Source organism: Olea europaea, unplaced genomic scaffold, assembly GCF_002742605.1.
Source record: "Olea europaea var. sylvestris unplaced genomic scaffold, O_europaea_v1 scaffold880, whole genome shotgun sequence".
NCBI lineage: Eukaryota > Viridiplantae > Streptophyta > Magnoliopsida > Lamiales > Oleaceae > Olea > Olea europaea.
In genome coordinates this window covers 253,153-269,226 of record NW_019267263.1, presented here as the reverse complement: position 1 = coordinate 269,226, position 16,074 = coordinate 253,153, and the positions used below count along the sequence as shown (strand labels likewise).

Below are 16,074 nucleotides of genomic sequence, written 5' to 3'. Positions count from 1 at the left end.
ATGTGGAAATTGAGGACATGTTACATGTGGCAATGTAGGTCGAGAGGAAATTGAAGAGGAAGGGGACGTCTAGGTAACCGTTAGGTACTTCGACTCCTAATCCAACATGGAAATCGAAGTGGGATGACAACAACAAAAACGGGGCTGCACTTAGAGGTAACAATGATTGGCAAAAGGGCAAGGATGAAAATGCTAGCAAATCAATATCAAAATTGGAGGCACAACCGTCGCTCAATCGGGACATCAAATGTTTTAGGTGTTTGGGAACGGGGCATATTGCTTCTCAATGCCCAAACAAACGGGCAATGGTGTTGCGGGATAATGGAGAGATTGTGAGCAATAGTGATGGCGAGTTTGATGGCATGCCAGCATTGGAGAATACTAGTGAAGAAGAAAAAGTTGAAAGGCCGGTTGGGGATCTACTAGTCACAAGGCGAGCTCTCACTACTCACGTCAAAGCGGATGACTTGAAGTTGCAACGGGAGAACATTTTCCACACTCGATGCCACGTCAACAATACAATATGTAGAGTTATAATTGATGGTGGTAGTTGCACTAATGTAGCTAGCGTATCTCATGTAGAAAAATTGGGTTTAACATTGTTGAGGCACTCGAGACCTTATAAATTGCAATGGTTGAATGAGAGTGGTGAGGTGAGGGTGAATCGAAGGGTGTTACTTAATTTGTCAATTGGGAGTTATAAGGACAAGTTAGTGTGTGATGTTGTGCCAATGCAAGCGGGACATATTTTATTGGGGCGACCATGGCAATACGATAGGAAGGCTATGCATGATGGGTACAAAAATTGATACAGTTTCATTAAGGATGGAAGGACCATTACTATTGTGCCATTAACACCGGCGAAAGTCTATGAGGACCAATTAAAATTGAGAAGTGAGGAAGAGAGGAGAGCAAAAGAGTTAGAAAAAATGAGAGCAAATAGTGAGTTAGAGAAAAAGAGAGAACATATTGAGATAGCCACTAGAGGGAAAAAGAGAGAGCAAACACAAGAGAGAAAAGAAAGGGAGTGTTCCGAGAGGAGAGAGAAAACATGAGCGAACTTCTTTGCAAAAGAGAGTGATTTGAGGAGGGTGGTAGTTGAGAGAAAAGAGATGATCTTGTTCGTTTGAAAGGAATCACTCCTCAATTTTGAGGAAACTAACCCACCCCTCCCTAGTTTGGCTAAGTCTTTGTTGTAGGAATTTGACGATGTATTTTCGGAGGATGCACTAAGTGGATTGCCACCTATTCGAGGCATTGAACATCAAATTGACTTCATACCCGTAGCTGTTATCACAAATCGACCGATTTATCGAAGTAATCCCGAGGAGACTAATGAACTTCAAAAGTAAATAGAGGAGTTAATGAGCAAAGGATATGTGAGGGAAAGCATGAGTCCTTGTGCAGAACCGATTTTGCTTGTGCCAAAAAAGGATGGAACATGACGAATGTGTGTGGATTGTAGGGCTATCAACAACATAACGGTAAAGTATCGTCACCCTATACCTAGGTTAGATGACATGCTTGATGAATTACATGGTCCTTGCATATTTTCTTAAATTGATTTAAAAAGCGGGTATCATCAAATTCGTATGCGAGAGGGTGATGAATGGAAAACAACTTTTGAAACTAAATATGATTTATATAAATGGTTGGTTATGCCGTTTGGACTCACAAATGCACCTAGCACTTTTATGCATTTAATGAATCATGTTTTACGTGCTTTTGTAGGAAAATTTTTTGTGGTTTATTTTGACTACATCTTAATCTATAGCAAAGACCTAGGAGAGCATTTGGAACATTTAAAGTGTGTGTTAATTGTTTTAAGGAAAGAACAACTCTATGCTAACCTTAAGAAATGCACGTTTTGTATGGATAGAGTTATATTTCTTGGATTTATGGTTAGTGCTAATGGGGTAAAAGTAGACGATGAAAAGATAAAGCTATTAGAGATTGGCCGACACCTAAAAGCATAACAGAAGTTAGGAGTTTTCATGGTTTGGCTAGTTTTTATAGGCATTTTGTGAAAGATTTTAGCACTATCACCGCACCACTCACGGAAGTAGTTAAAAAGAGTGTAAGTTTTCATTAGGGTGATGAACAGGAACTTACATTTAATACTATTAAAGGTAGATTGCGTGAAGCACCTGTTTTGGCATTACCTAACTTTGATAAAACATTCGAGATTGAGTGTGATGCATCAGGAATAGGGATTGGAGCAGTTTTAATGCAGGATCGGAGGCCTATTGCATACTTTAGCGAGAAGTTGAGTGGAGCTGCTTTAAATTATCCTACATATGACAAAGAACTTTATGCACTTGTTCGAGCTTTGGAGACTTGGCAACATTAGCTATGGCCGAAGGAGTTCGTAATACACACCGATCATGAGTCACTAAAGCACTTGCAGGGACAAGGTAAATTGAACAAGAGGCATGCACGGTGGATGGAATTCATTGAGACCTTTCCATACGTCATTCGTTATAAACAAGGTAAGGAAAATGTGGTGGCGGATGCATTGTCGCAAAAGTACGTATTACTAACTACTCTTGATTCTAGAACATATTAAGGAATTGTATAAAAAAGATGTTGAATTTTCGGATATTTATTTGTCATACATAAAAGGGGTGGTTGATAGGTTCTTTAGGCATGAGGGGTATTTATTTCAGGAAAATAGGTTATGAATTCCTAATTGTTTTATTCGGGAGTTGTTAGTAAGGGAGGCACATAGTGGTGGATTGATGGGGCACTTTGGGGTTCAAAAGACTTTAGACGTATTGAAAGAGCATTTTTATTGGCCTAAGATGAAAAGTGATGTTGAGCGAATTTGTAGTCGATGCATAGGTTGTGAAAAGGCTAAATCTAAGGTTTTACCACAAAGTTTGTACACACCTTTACTTACACCTAGTGAGCCTTAGGTTGATATCTCGATGCACTTTGTTTTGGGTTTACCTAGGACTAAGCGACGTTGGGATTCTATTTTTGTGGTTGTAGATAGGTTCAGTAAAATGACACATTTTATACCATGGCACAAAACTGACGATGCCACGAACATTGCTGACTTATTCTTTAAAGAGATTGTGCGTTTACATGGGGTTCCTAGAAGCATAGTGTCGGATTGGGATGTCAAATTTTTGAGTCAATTTTGGAGAGTTTTGTGGGGTAAGTTAGGCACTAAGTTACTATTTTCCACAACTTGTCGCCCACAAATGGATGGGCAAACTGAAGTAGTGAATAGGACTATGACACATTTGTTGCACATAGTAATCAATAAAAATTTGAAAAGTTGGGAGGAGTGCCTACTATTTGTTGAATTTGCATACAATCGAGTTGTTCACTCTACTATGTCTTGTTCTCCATCTGAAATTGTATATAGCTTTAATCCACTAACTCCTTTGGATTTAATTCCTTTACCTGTGAATGAACGTGGTAGTTTAGATGGTAAAAACAAGGCAAAATTGGTTAAGTCACTCCATGAAAAGGTTAAAAATGCAAATTGAAAACAAAAGTAAGTTGGTTGCGTCGCAGGCAAACAAAAGTAGGAAGCAAGTGACATTCGAGCTAGGAGATTGGGTTTGGGTGCACCATAGGAAGGAGCGGTTTCCGGAGCAAAGGAAGTCCAAGTTGCAACGAGGGATGATGGACCATTTCAAGTGATTGAAAAGATAAACGATAATGCTTACAAGTTGGATCTTCTAGGTGAATACAATGTTTCAGCTACTTTTAATGTATCTGATCTCTCTCTGTTTGATGCAGGTTCAGATTCGAGGATGAATCCTTTCGAAGAGGGAGGGGATGATATGATCCAGGAGTCGAGCCCAACGAAGGCGAGTGTGAGACGAGATCCGTTGATAGTCGATGGCGGACTAATGACGTGATCAAGGGCAAAGCAAGTGAAATAAGCGATGGGATTGCTCGTTCAAGAAACCATTGATGGAACCATGTTCCGGACTCAAAATGGAGCAACTTTCATGTTCGAGTCGAGGGCTGAATTAACTTGGATTAATTTGTTATCAAGCGACGAAACTGGACGCTAAAATCACATAGGCAAAAACACCATGCGACCACATGGAGGCATATCGAAACTCAAGATGGATTTTTAGTTGAACCATGCAACCGTATGGAAATACACTATGCGGTCGCATAGACCATTTTTTTGACGAATTTCCTAATTTTGGCAATTTTTCATATTTTGTTAGTTTTTTATTCTTTTCCATATTTTGGGGATTATGATCGACTTTTACACGATTTTTACCTAGTTTTTAGGTTTAATATAAATAGGAGTTTCCATTCAATTGTTAAAAACCTTTGACATATTTGATATTGAATTAAAAGTGAGACGTATTGTCTTCTCTTCATCGTTCTTCATCGACCAACTTTAAACTTATCAAGTATAAACTTGTGGCATTCAAACAACCGGATTTAATTCTTGGATTGCGTGATCAAGGGGTCTTTCAAGTGTCATTCTTGTTGGGTTTTTTGGTTCGACTTTTTATTGGTTTAATCCTAAACTCTTAGATTAATTTGGCTTTTTGAGGTTCGTCAATCTCGTTGTGGGTTTCGTAGTCAACGTTGCTACGAGGTTCGCATCAAGGGTAATGTCATGTGGCAAAGTGTAAACTAAAGTGTGTGCACCATAGTGTGCATGTAGCAATGTTCTTACCGATTGAACTTTGCAATTTGTACACTGATTTTTGACATAATGTTTGACACTTACATTGTTGTCAAGTGTTAATTGGACGGGAAAACTATTTGAAATTAAAACTGTACAACGGGGTAATGTCACGTGGCAAAGTGTAAACTAAAGTGTACACCATAGTGTACACGTAGCAAGGTTCTCACCGATTGAAATTCGCTATTTGTACATTGATTTTTAACATGCTGTTTGACATTTGCATTGTTGTGAAGTGTCAATTGGATAGGAAAACTGTTTTAAATTTAAACCGTCCAAGCGGGTAATGTCACGTGGCAAAGTGTACACCATAGTGTATATATAGCAAGGTTCTTACCGATTGAACTTTGCTATTTGTGCACTGATTTGGACACGTTGTTTGACACTTGCATTGTTGTCAAGTGTCAATTGGATGGGAAAACTATTTGAAATTTAAACTATCCAATGGGGTAATGTCACGTGGTAAAGAGTAAACTAAAGTGTACACCATAGTGTGCATGTAGCATGGTTCTTGCCGATTGACACTTGAATTGTTGTCAAGTGTCCATTGGACGGGAAAACTGTTTGAAATTTAAACAGTCAAACAGGGTAATGTCTTGTGGCAAAGTGTAAACAAAAGTATACACCATAGTGTACATGTCACAAGGTTCTTACCGATTGAACTTTGCTATTTATAAACTGATTTTTGACACGTTGTTTGACAATTGTACTGTTGCGAAGTGTCAATTGGATGGGAAAACTGCTTGAAATTTAAACTATCCAACAGGGTAATGTCACATGACAAAGTGTAAACTAAAGTGTACACCATAGTGTACATGATGCAAGGTTCTTACCAATTGAACTTTGCAAGTTGTACACTGATTTTTGACCCATTGTTTGAAACTTGCATTGTTGTCAAGAGTCAATTGGACGGGAAAACTGTTTGAAAATTAAACTGTCCAACGGGGTAATGTCACGTGGTGAATTGTAAACTAAAGTGGGCACCGTAGTGTACATGTAGCAAGGTTCTTACCGATTGAGCTTTCCTATTTGTAAACTTATTTTGGACATGTTGTTTGAAACTTGAATTGTTGTCAAGTGTCAATTGTATGGGAAAACTATTTGAAATTTAAACAGTCCGATAAGGTAATATCACATGGCAAAGTGTAAATTAAAGTATACACCATAGTGTGCATGTTGCATGGTACTTACGGATTGAACTTTGCTATTTGTACATTGATTTTTGACACGTTGTTTGACACTTGCAATGTTGTCAAGTGTCAATTGGATAGGAAAACTATTTGAAATATAAACTGCCCAACAAGGTAATGTCACGTGGCAAAGTGTAAACTAAAGTGTGTACACCATAGTGTACATGAAGCAAGGTTCTTACCGATTGAACTTTGCTACTTGTACATTGATGTGACACTTACATTGTTGTCAAGTGTCAATTGGGTCGAAAAATTGTTTGAAATTTAAATTGTCGAATAGGGTAATGTTACGTGGCAAAGTGTAAAGTAAATGTGTACACCATAGTGTACATGTAGCAAGGTTCTTACCGATTGATCTTTGCTCTTTGTACCCTGATTTTTGATTTGTTGTTTGACACTTGCATTGTTGTCAAGTGTCAATTGAATGGGAAAATTGTTTGAAATTTAAACTGTCCGACGGGGTAATGTCACCTGGCAAAGAGTAAACTAAAGTGTACACCATAGTGTACATGTAGCAAGGATCTTACCAATTGAACTTTGCTATTTGTAGACTGATTTTGGACACGTTGTTTGACACTCAAATTGTTGTCAAGTGTCAATTAGATGGGAAAACTGTTTGAAATTTAAACTATCCAATAGGGTAAAAGTGTAAACTAAATTGTCTACAGCATAATGTACATATAACAAGGTTCTTACAGATTGAGCTTTGCTAATTGTACACTGATTTTTTACACGTTGTTTGACCCTTACATTGTTCTCAAGTTTCAATTGGATAGGAAAACTGTTTGAAATTTAAACTGTCCGATAGGGTAATGTCACGTAGCAAAGTGTAAACTAAAGAGTACATGTAGCAAGGTTCTTACCGATTGAACTTTACTATCTATACACTATTTTTGACACGTTGTTTAACACTTGCATTGCTGTCAAGTGTCAATTGGATGGAAAAACTATTTGAAATTTAAACTTTCCAATTAGGATGTCACGTGGCAAAGCGTAAACTAAAGTGTACACCATAGTGTACATAAAGCAAGGTTCTTACCTATCACACCCCAAATATATACAGATAATCATACTAATTCCTATGTCGAAATGGTATTGGTAACTCGATCTAGACATAAAATTTAGATATACTTTTTTTTAATAAAATGAAATGAGCATTTGCACAATTATGTCCCTATTTGTTAACTTCAAATCACCTGCGATGATCATATATTATATCAAAATCAACGATCATATAACCATAATCCAACACGTATGTTCTAAGGTTATAAACACATCTATAACCCATTTCAAAAGTTATACAAGACAGGACCCCCAAAATACGACACAATAGAGTGTAAGCTCAAAACAATAGCCCACAAAATAACCCTACAGGTTGTCATCCATGTACATTGATCTTTGGAATCCCGTAAGAGCTCCACAGCTAGCCGTGCCCTCTACATAGTTCCATGCTCACCTACAATGCAAGAACTACATAAGCCAATGCTTAGTAAGCAAGAATCATGCATGTCATGAGTATGAGTAACAAGGATATGTGACACCATGTCATTTACTTTAAACATCATGCTAAAGATACATCATATTCCAATATTCATCAAAGTCGACTCAAAATTATTTCATTTGAAATCTTTCATTTGATTGGGCTCTTGACCCACCAACTATGCACCTAATAGAGCTCTGCATAATATCAATATCAATAATCAAGTGGCCAATATGAAATCGACACCGGCGAGTGGACCATCCTCTCGTGACCGCTAGAGGTCCATCCCCTAACTACCCCTATGATCACCCAAGAAGTCTCCCACTCGGCAGCACCAATAATCATAACAAGGGCATAGTCAAGTGGTCCGGCCTCCCATATCACCAAAGGCCCATCCCCTGTCTACCTTTGCAATCACCTAGGAAGTATCACCCGCGATGCCAAACGTATCACATAAGCATGCCTCACATGCCTCGGTGCCCTAGTAGTGGTCAATAAAACATTTATAAAGAAAACTTACTTTGAATTCATGTTTCGCATGCAAAGTTTTCAACCATGATCATATGTTGTGCATGCCAACTAAAATGCTCATGAATGACATGCTTAATGGAAGTTGATGTCAATGTATTTTACAACCACATACTCAATGATCATAATCATCATATAGGGTACAACGAGCTTTCTTATCAAAGTATGAAAATATCCTAACATCACTATAACACAAATGCTAGGTTCTTGCATCGTAGTTGCAAATGGATTTTTACTTACCTTTTTGCCCTTGTGTGTGCACAAGCTCCTACGGAGATTATATCACTTTCCTTTTTCACTCAACGTCGGAAAATCACCTGTATTACCATTTAATATTAAAGACAATCCTCCATTTAATAGCCTTAACACACACAAAATCCCAAAATACTTCCATTCACGTCAAAATAATTTAAACGAATTCATTATTCAAGTTACTAACGGCATTACAATCTCGTCCCATAAGTCTCATTTTTCCTCGAGTCCAATTACCCACATCAACGTCATCCAATTTTTGTCAACAACCTAATACTCCTTAGAATCTATTTTCTAGGCCCAAGAGATAATTAATTTACACGTAAAGGTTGAAATCATATTAAACACATAAATGGACAGAACCTGTTTTTCAGGTTTCATCACCGTCCAACTACTTTTCCAATCAGTTTTCACCCCCTTATCCATATCCAATGACTCCCAAATTTTTACCACGTTTCTATAACATGTATGCGAAGGCAATAATGCTCTAAAGTCGTGACAAATCAAGTGTTCCCAGCATCAAAATAGTCCATTTCCACGACATCAAAATCAGGCAGTTTTCATTGTGACAGCTTTCGGTTTCCATTTTATTAGCATGTCATCAAACAGATTCCAGGCTATTAGAAGACCATTTATATCCTTCTAAATCACATATAACAACATTAATTTACATAGATACAAGTTATATCTTCAGTATTATACAAAATCAAAGTTTAAACCATCCAAATTCATCAATCAACACATCTCTATTCCTGTTGGTTTCTTTCAGGTTCTTGTACTCAATTACCCCTCTCTTTTGCCATCATAAAATCATAAACAACCCTTATACTTAGCCACAACTAAGTTTATAGTTTAAACATATTATAAAACAAGCAAAAGAACTAAAGAAAAACTTCAAAACCGCGAACTAAACTCACCTATCCAGAAATTCAATTTCAGCTCCTTGTTTCTGCTTCTCTCTTTTCCTTTTTGCTTTCTCTTTCAATCGGTGGTCAGTTGGGGATAATTTGTAAGACTAAACATGTTGTTAGGAGGTGTATATAAAGTCCTCAAGATGCTGGAGACGTGACTCTTCCTTAAGGATTAAGAAAATGTGGGGTGCAGCCAAGTGTTTAGCATGAGGTTGTCTTTTCCTACTATATTTGACCTTTCTCTTGGACTATTTAACTTATATTGATTTATAAGATATATATATCTATCTATATTAAATAAAATGAGGTAGGAGACGTGCTATATATCTTAAGGATGAAGGGATTGTGTGTTAAAATGACAACTATCCCAAGCATGAGGTGCTAAGCACGACGTGTCTTCATTGCAGCCATACTTGATTTTCAACCATTATATTTGGATCCATTTATGATTATAAGATATATATTCATCCTATAATAAGTGCTTAAGGAGTAGGGCAGGAGATTGATGCCTTAAGGTTAAAGGAATTGGGTGTTAAAATGATAAATATTAAAAGCATGAGGTGGTCACTAGTAAAAAAAAATAAATCTGATTTTATATCTATCTTTGCAGGTATAAATCAAGTATCCTGGGCTTATGTTAATGTGTTTACAATCCATTTCACTTATCCTAAGATCCCAAAATATTTTATAGAGCTAATTCCTCAATCGTTCATTTAATTACTCACCCGATTGACACCCCATTCTCGATCGATTTCATCAAATCGTACCTCGATATTTATAATGTCATATGAGACATATATTATCGCATCATGATCATGTTCCTTTATGTATCATGTCCCAAATATTTCAATTACCAATCTAGGGTTTAAGGCGGTCTCGATCAACTGAATAGAAAGCTTGAACTTTTGTCGATACCGATTTTCGACCTTTTCGATATTCCATTTCTTATCAAGCCAATCTCCAACATTTAGTTAACCTAATTTTCTATCATAGCTCAATACAAAATTCAACACCTAGGTCTAGGAGTCGAAGACTAAAATCTTAAAATATCCATAATCGAATGCACCATTTTAAGATAAAGTAATTAAGAAAACTAATGCAAGTAACATTGTGAATAGCATGAAATGCATGAATCATATTGGCCAAATATATAACAGGAAGTTTGGGGTATTACATCCTTTCCTCCTTATAAAAATTTCGTCCTCAAAATTTGCTTACCAAAAAGTTCAGGATATTTAACCCGCATTTCATCTTCTCTTTCCCAAGTGGCTTCTTCTGTTGACTGATTCCGCCACAATATCTTAACCAATGGAATTTTCTTTCTTCTAAGTTGCTTTACTTCTCGTTGAAGAACCTCAATAGGTTTTTCTTCATATGTCAAATCTGGTTTTATCTCTACTGGTTCATTCTTCAATACATGAGAAGGATTTCCAATGTACTTTCTTAGCATAGATATATGAAACACATTGAGTACTTGAGACATTGATGAAAGAAGATCCAGCTTGTAGGCAACATTTCCAATTTTCTCAATAATTGAAAAGTGACCAATGTATCTTGGGCTCAATTTTCCTTTCTTTTCAAATCGCCTAACCCCTTTCATCGGCGCTACCTTCAAAAATACTTGGTCACCAACTGTGAATTCTAACATTCTCCTTCTTTGATCTGCATAGCTTTTCTGTCGGGCTTGAGCAGTTTGCATTCGTTGACGTATTTGTATCACAACTTCAACCAGTTCACAAACCATCACTGGTCCTAGAAATTTTCTTTCTCCAACATCATCCCAATAAATTGGAGATCTACAATTTCTACCATATAATGCCTCATAAGGAGTCGTTCCAATTGTAGCCTGATAACTGTTGTTGTATGCGAATTCCACCAAAGGTAAAAATTTACTCCACTGGCCTTGGAAGTCTAATACACAAGCCCTCAGCATATCTTCCAATATTTGTATTGTTCTTTCTGATTACCCATCAGTCTGAGGATGGTAAGCTGTACTAAAAGATAACTGCATTCCCAAAGCCTTATGTAAACTTCTCCAGAAGAGGGATAAAAATTTAAAATCCCTATCTGAGACCATAGATAATGGCACTCCATGAAGTCTAACTATTTCTTGTACATAAAGCTGAGCATATCGGTCCATGGAGTAAGTGGAACAAACTGGAAGGAAATGGGCTGATTTTGTTAACATATCCACAATAACCTAAATACTATCATATCCTTTAGTTGTTTTTGGTAATTTCACCACAAAATCCATTGTGATTCTTTCCCATTTCCACTCTGGGATAGGTAATGGTTGTAAGGCTCCTACTGGTCTTTGATGTTCTGCTTTTATCTGTTAACAGGTTAAACATTGTCCCACATATTTGGCTATCTCACCCTTCATGTTCGGCCACCAATAATGCAATTTCAAATCTCTATACATTTTAGTAGCTCCTGGATGAACAGAATATGGTGTCGTGTGAGCTTCAGATAAAATGTCCCCTCGAATATTTTCTGCATCAAGTACATATAATCGTCCTCTAAATCGCAAGATACCATCTGCTAATATGTGAAAATTTGAAGCTTCTCCATCATGTATATCATTCTTTATCTTAGAACAATAATCATCTTCCTGTTGTCCTTGTTGAATTCTATTCAATAAAGTTGGCTAAAATGTCAACGCTGCAAGTTTAGCCTCTACAAATCCTTGCGACACAACTTCAATACCCATTTTCTGTAAATCTATCAATTCTGATTTTTGAGTTACAATCATAAGTGCAACACTGGATGTCGACTTCCTACTCAATGCATCAGCTACGTCATTAGCCTTACCGGGATGATAGTTTATAACACAATCATAATCTTTTACCAATTCTAGCCATCTTCTCTGTCTCATGTTCAATTCCTTTTGTGTAAATAGATATTTCAAACTTTTTCGATCTGTGTAAATCTCACACCTCTCTCCATACAAATAATGCCTCCATATCTTAAGTGCAAACACAACTGCAAGGAGTTCCAAATCATGTGTAGGATAATTATTTTCTTATTCTTTAAGTTGTCTAGAGGCATATGTAATGACTTTACCATTTTGCATTAATACACACCCCAAACCATTCTTTGAAGAATCACTATAAGCTACAAAATTCTCAGTACCAGATGGGATTGAAAGGATAGGGGCTGACGTCAATCTTTTCTTCAATTCCTGAAAACTCTGCTCACAAGCATCTGTCTATTCAAACTTAGTATTCTTTCTAGTTAATTTCGTTAAAGAAGAAGCTATTTTGGAAAATCCTTCCACAAATCTGCGATAATATCCAGCTAAACCCATAAAACTTCTAACCTCTGAAGGATTTGTAGGTCGTGGCCAATTATTAATAACCTCTACTTTACTTGGATCCACTGATATACCCTCACCTGATACTACATGTCCCAAAAATATAACTCTATCTAACCAAAATTCACATTTCTTAAACTTAGCATATAACTGCTTGTCCTTTAAGACCTGCAAAACTATTCTCAAGTGTTTTGCATGTTTTTCCTTAGTATGAGAATAAATAAGAATATCATTAATAAATATAGTTACAAACTTATCAAGAAAGTGTAAATACCCTATTCATCAGATCCATAAAAGTTGCTGGGGCATTTGTTAACCCAAATGACATTACCAAAAACTCATAATGACCATATCTCGTGCTAAATGCTGTCTTAGAAATGTCATCTCCCTTTATTTTAAGTTGATGGTATCCAGATTGCAAATTAATCTTCGAAAATACAGATGCGCCCTGAAGTTGATCAAACAAATCATCAATTCTCGGTAATGGGTATTTATTTTTAATTGTCACCTTATTCAACTCTCGATAATCGATACACAGCCTCATAGTACAATCCTTTTTATGAACAAACAATATTGGTGCACCCCATGGTGAAAAGCTAGGTCTAATAAAACCTTTATCTAACAACTCTTGTAATTGTAACTTCAACTCCTTCAATTCAGTCAGGGCCATTCTATATGGAGTCTTGAAAATTGGAGATGTTCCTGGGATTAAATCAATTACAAACTCTATCTCACGATCTGGTGGTACCCTAGGTAAATCATCAAGAAATACCTCTGGAAATTCTTGTGCCACGGGCACATCACTAAGATTCGGATTGTGTTGTGCTTCCATAGCCATAATACTCACCAAATACCCTACACACCCACTATCTAGTAACCTTTGTGCTTTCAATACCGATATGATTAGAACTCTAAAACCTTTTTCGATCCCAATGCATGTAAATGGTTTATTCCCCAAAAGTTGAAAGGTTACTGACTTTCTCTTACAGACTATAGTAGCTTGATATCTTGACAGCCAATCCATACCCAAAATTATATCATAATCTTTCATATCTAACACAATTAAATCTGCATAGAACTCTCAATTTTCTATAAGGATCGCACATGCTCTTACAATTAGATTGGTTTGTTGTACATCTCCAGATGGAATAGTTACACTATAACTGACCTCATGTATATCAGGTGTCCTACCCAGCCTTCTCACATACTCGGTAGAAACAAATGAATTTGTAGCTCCAGAATCAAATAGTACAAGTGCTGGAATGCCAAAGATAGAAAATTTACCTGTTACAACTGCTGGATTTGCCTCAGCATCGGATCTAGTAATGGTAAACACTCTAGCTGGTACCTTCTTTTGCTCTATAGGATTTGGATTACTTGGGCATGCTCTAGCAAGATGTCCCACCTTTCCACAAACATAACATGTCCTAGGCTCTATAGGACATGCTCCAGTATGCTGTCCACCACATCTGGGGCAAGATGGTTGTGCTATTAAGGCTTTTCCTTGATCTATCCTCGGATGTTTGCCCTGATCCCAATGTTGTTGTCCTTGTCTCGGTTGAAACTTAGGCTTCTGAATCTATCCTTGGAAAGTTCTTTTCTTATCATTTCTAGGCCAACGCTGTCCTTGACCTTGCCTAAACTGTCGTCGAGTCTCTTGAGCACGACTAATTCTTTGTTCAGCTTGTTCAGCAACTAATGCTTTCTCTGCAATTTGAGAATATGAAACATCTAGGATTCCTGCCATACTTACATCTCTATATAGTTCTGGTCTTAACCCCTTAAGAAACCTTTCTACTTTTAATGCATCAGTATTAATCATGTGGGTTGCAAACCTAGATAGTTGTTCAAATTTACGATTATACTCCCCCACTGTCATCCCTCCTTGTCTTAGCTGTATAAATTCATTCATCTTCATGGCTCGAACTGGGGCTGTAAAATATTTATTACGGAATAACTCTTTAAATCTATCCCGAGTCATGGTATTTACATCTTCAATACTACTCATCGTATCCCACCAGTGTCCAGCACTACCTCGTAGCATAAAGGATGCACAAACTACTTTTTCTACTTCCGAAACTCTCGTATACCTGAACATATTCTCCAAAGTCCTCAACCAATCCTTTGCAGCTGTTGGGTCTAATGCATCCTCAAATATTGGAGGGTTTAGTTTTCTAAATCTTTCCCCAACTGCCTCAATATGTTCAGCCCTTTATTGTGGTTGTATGAATTTAGCCCTTTGATGTTCTCCCCTTTCTCCTTGTTGTATTAATTGCTAAAATTTTTGAGATTGTCGCTCAACTAGTTCCGTTAGTCTATCAATAACAACATCCCGACTGTCATCTTGAACAGAAGCCCCTTGCGCTGGAGTTCTAGCTCTACTACTACTAGCATCCCTGGTTCTCACCATGGCTGTAAGTAAAGATTGGCCAATATCATTCATGGAGTATGTAAAAATAATGCAACAAATAAAACTTAGAGGCTTAGCTGTGCTCTTTCGTACTCCGAGATCATGTACATGGACAGTCTACAAAATTATAACCTTGCTCTGATACCACTCTCTGTCACACCCCAAATATATACAGATAATCATACTAATTCCTATGTCGAAATGATATAGGTAACTCGATCTAGATATAAAATTTAGATATACTTATTTTTTTTTTAATAAAATGAAACGAGCATTTGCACAATTATGTCCCTATTTGTTAACTTCAAATCACCTGTGATGATCATATATTATATCAAAATCAACGATCATATAACCATAATCCAACACGTATGTTCTAAGGTTATTAACACATCTATAGTCCTAACATTACTATACCACAAATGCTAGGTTCTTGCATCTTAGTTGCAAATGGATTTTTACTTACCTTTTTGCCCTTGTGTGTGCACAAGCTCCTACGGAGATTATATCGCTTTCCTTTTTCACTCAACGTCGGAAAATCACCTGTATTACCATTTAATATTAAAGACAATCCTCCATTTAATAGCCTTAACACACACAAAATCCCAAAATACTTCCATTCACGTCAAAATAATTTAAACGAATTCATTATTCAAGTTACTAACGGCATTACAATCTCGTTCCTTAAGTCTCATTTTTCCTCGAGTCCAATTACCCACATCAACGTCATCCAATTTTTGTCAACAACCTAATACTCCTTAGAATCTATTTTCTAGGCCCAAGAGATAATTAATTTACACGTAAAGGTTGAAATCATATTAAACACATAAATGGACAGAACCTGTTTTTCAGGTTTCATCACCGTCCAACTACTTTTCCAATCAGTTTTCACCCCCTTATCCATATCCAATGACTCCCAATTTTTTACCACGTTTCTATAACATGTATGCGAAGGCAATAATGCTCTAAAGTCGTGACAAATCAAGTGTTCTCAGCATCAAAATANGGAGATTGATGCCTTAAGGTTAAAGGAATTGGGTGTTAAAATGATAAATATTAAAAGCATGAGGTGGTCACTAGTAAAAAAAATAAATCTGATTTTATATCTATCTTTGCAGGTATACATCAAGTATCCTGGGCTTATGTTAATGTGTTTACAATCCATTCCACTTGCCCTAAGATCCCAAAATATTTTATAGAGCTAATTCCTCAATCGTTCATTTAATTACTCACCCGATTGACACCCCATTCTCGACCGATTTCATCAAATCGCACCTCGATATTTATAATGTCATATGAGACATATATTATCGCATCATGA

General features: G+C 36.8%; 1 protein-coding gene and 1 long non-coding RNA gene across 4 annotated transcripts; both read right to left on the bottom strand.

Moving 5' to 3' along the window:
- Positions 1–7,071: 7,071 nt before the first annotated feature.
- On the bottom strand, positions 7,072–9,252 carry LOC111392109. 3 transcript variants are annotated; one of them, XR_002702215.1, is made up of 3 exons: positions 9,037–9,249; positions 8,108–8,184; positions 7,072–7,315 (listed from the first exon to the last, which is right to left on the bottom strand). It is a non-coding gene; the product is annotated as an uncharacterized LOC111392109 (long non-coding RNA). The 3 variants fall into 3 exon arrangements; XR_002702217.1 differs by having other exon boundaries at positions 7,292–7,329; positions 9,037–9,252; XR_002702216.1 differs by lacking the exon at positions 7,072–7,315 and adding an exon at positions 7,699–7,820 and having other exon boundaries at positions 9,037–9,250.
- A 4,172-nt stretch (positions 9,253–13,424) lies between these two features.
- Positions 13,425–15,448, bottom strand: LOC111392110. The gene is made up of 6 exons (XM_023017380.1): positions 15,415–15,448; positions 15,220–15,296; positions 14,886–14,904; positions 14,646–14,755; positions 13,976–14,537; positions 13,425–13,891 (listed from the first exon to the last, which is right to left on the bottom strand). The coding sequence occupies exons 1-6, from the start codon at positions 15,446–15,448 to the stop codon at positions 13,425–13,427; spliced, it is 1,269 nt and encodes a 422-aa protein (XP_022873148.1).
- Positions 15,449–16,074: the final 626 nt, after the last annotated feature.

What these genes read in the sequence shown, in the direction of transcription:
- LOC111392110 (XM_023017380.1), bottom strand. Translation starts at nt 15,448, where the DNA reads ATGAGACTTAAGGAACGAGATTGTAATGCCGTTA. An exon ending in ACGAGATTGTAATGCCGTTA is followed by an intron (nt 15,297 to 15,414) that starts GTAACTTGAATA and finishes ATGGTAATACAG; the next exon opens with GTGATTTTCCGACGTTGAGT. An exon ending in TTGATAGACTAACGGAACTA is followed by an intron (nt 14,538 to 14,645) that starts GTTGAGCGACAA and finishes GAACATATTGAG; the next exon opens with GCAGTTGGGGAAAGATTTAG.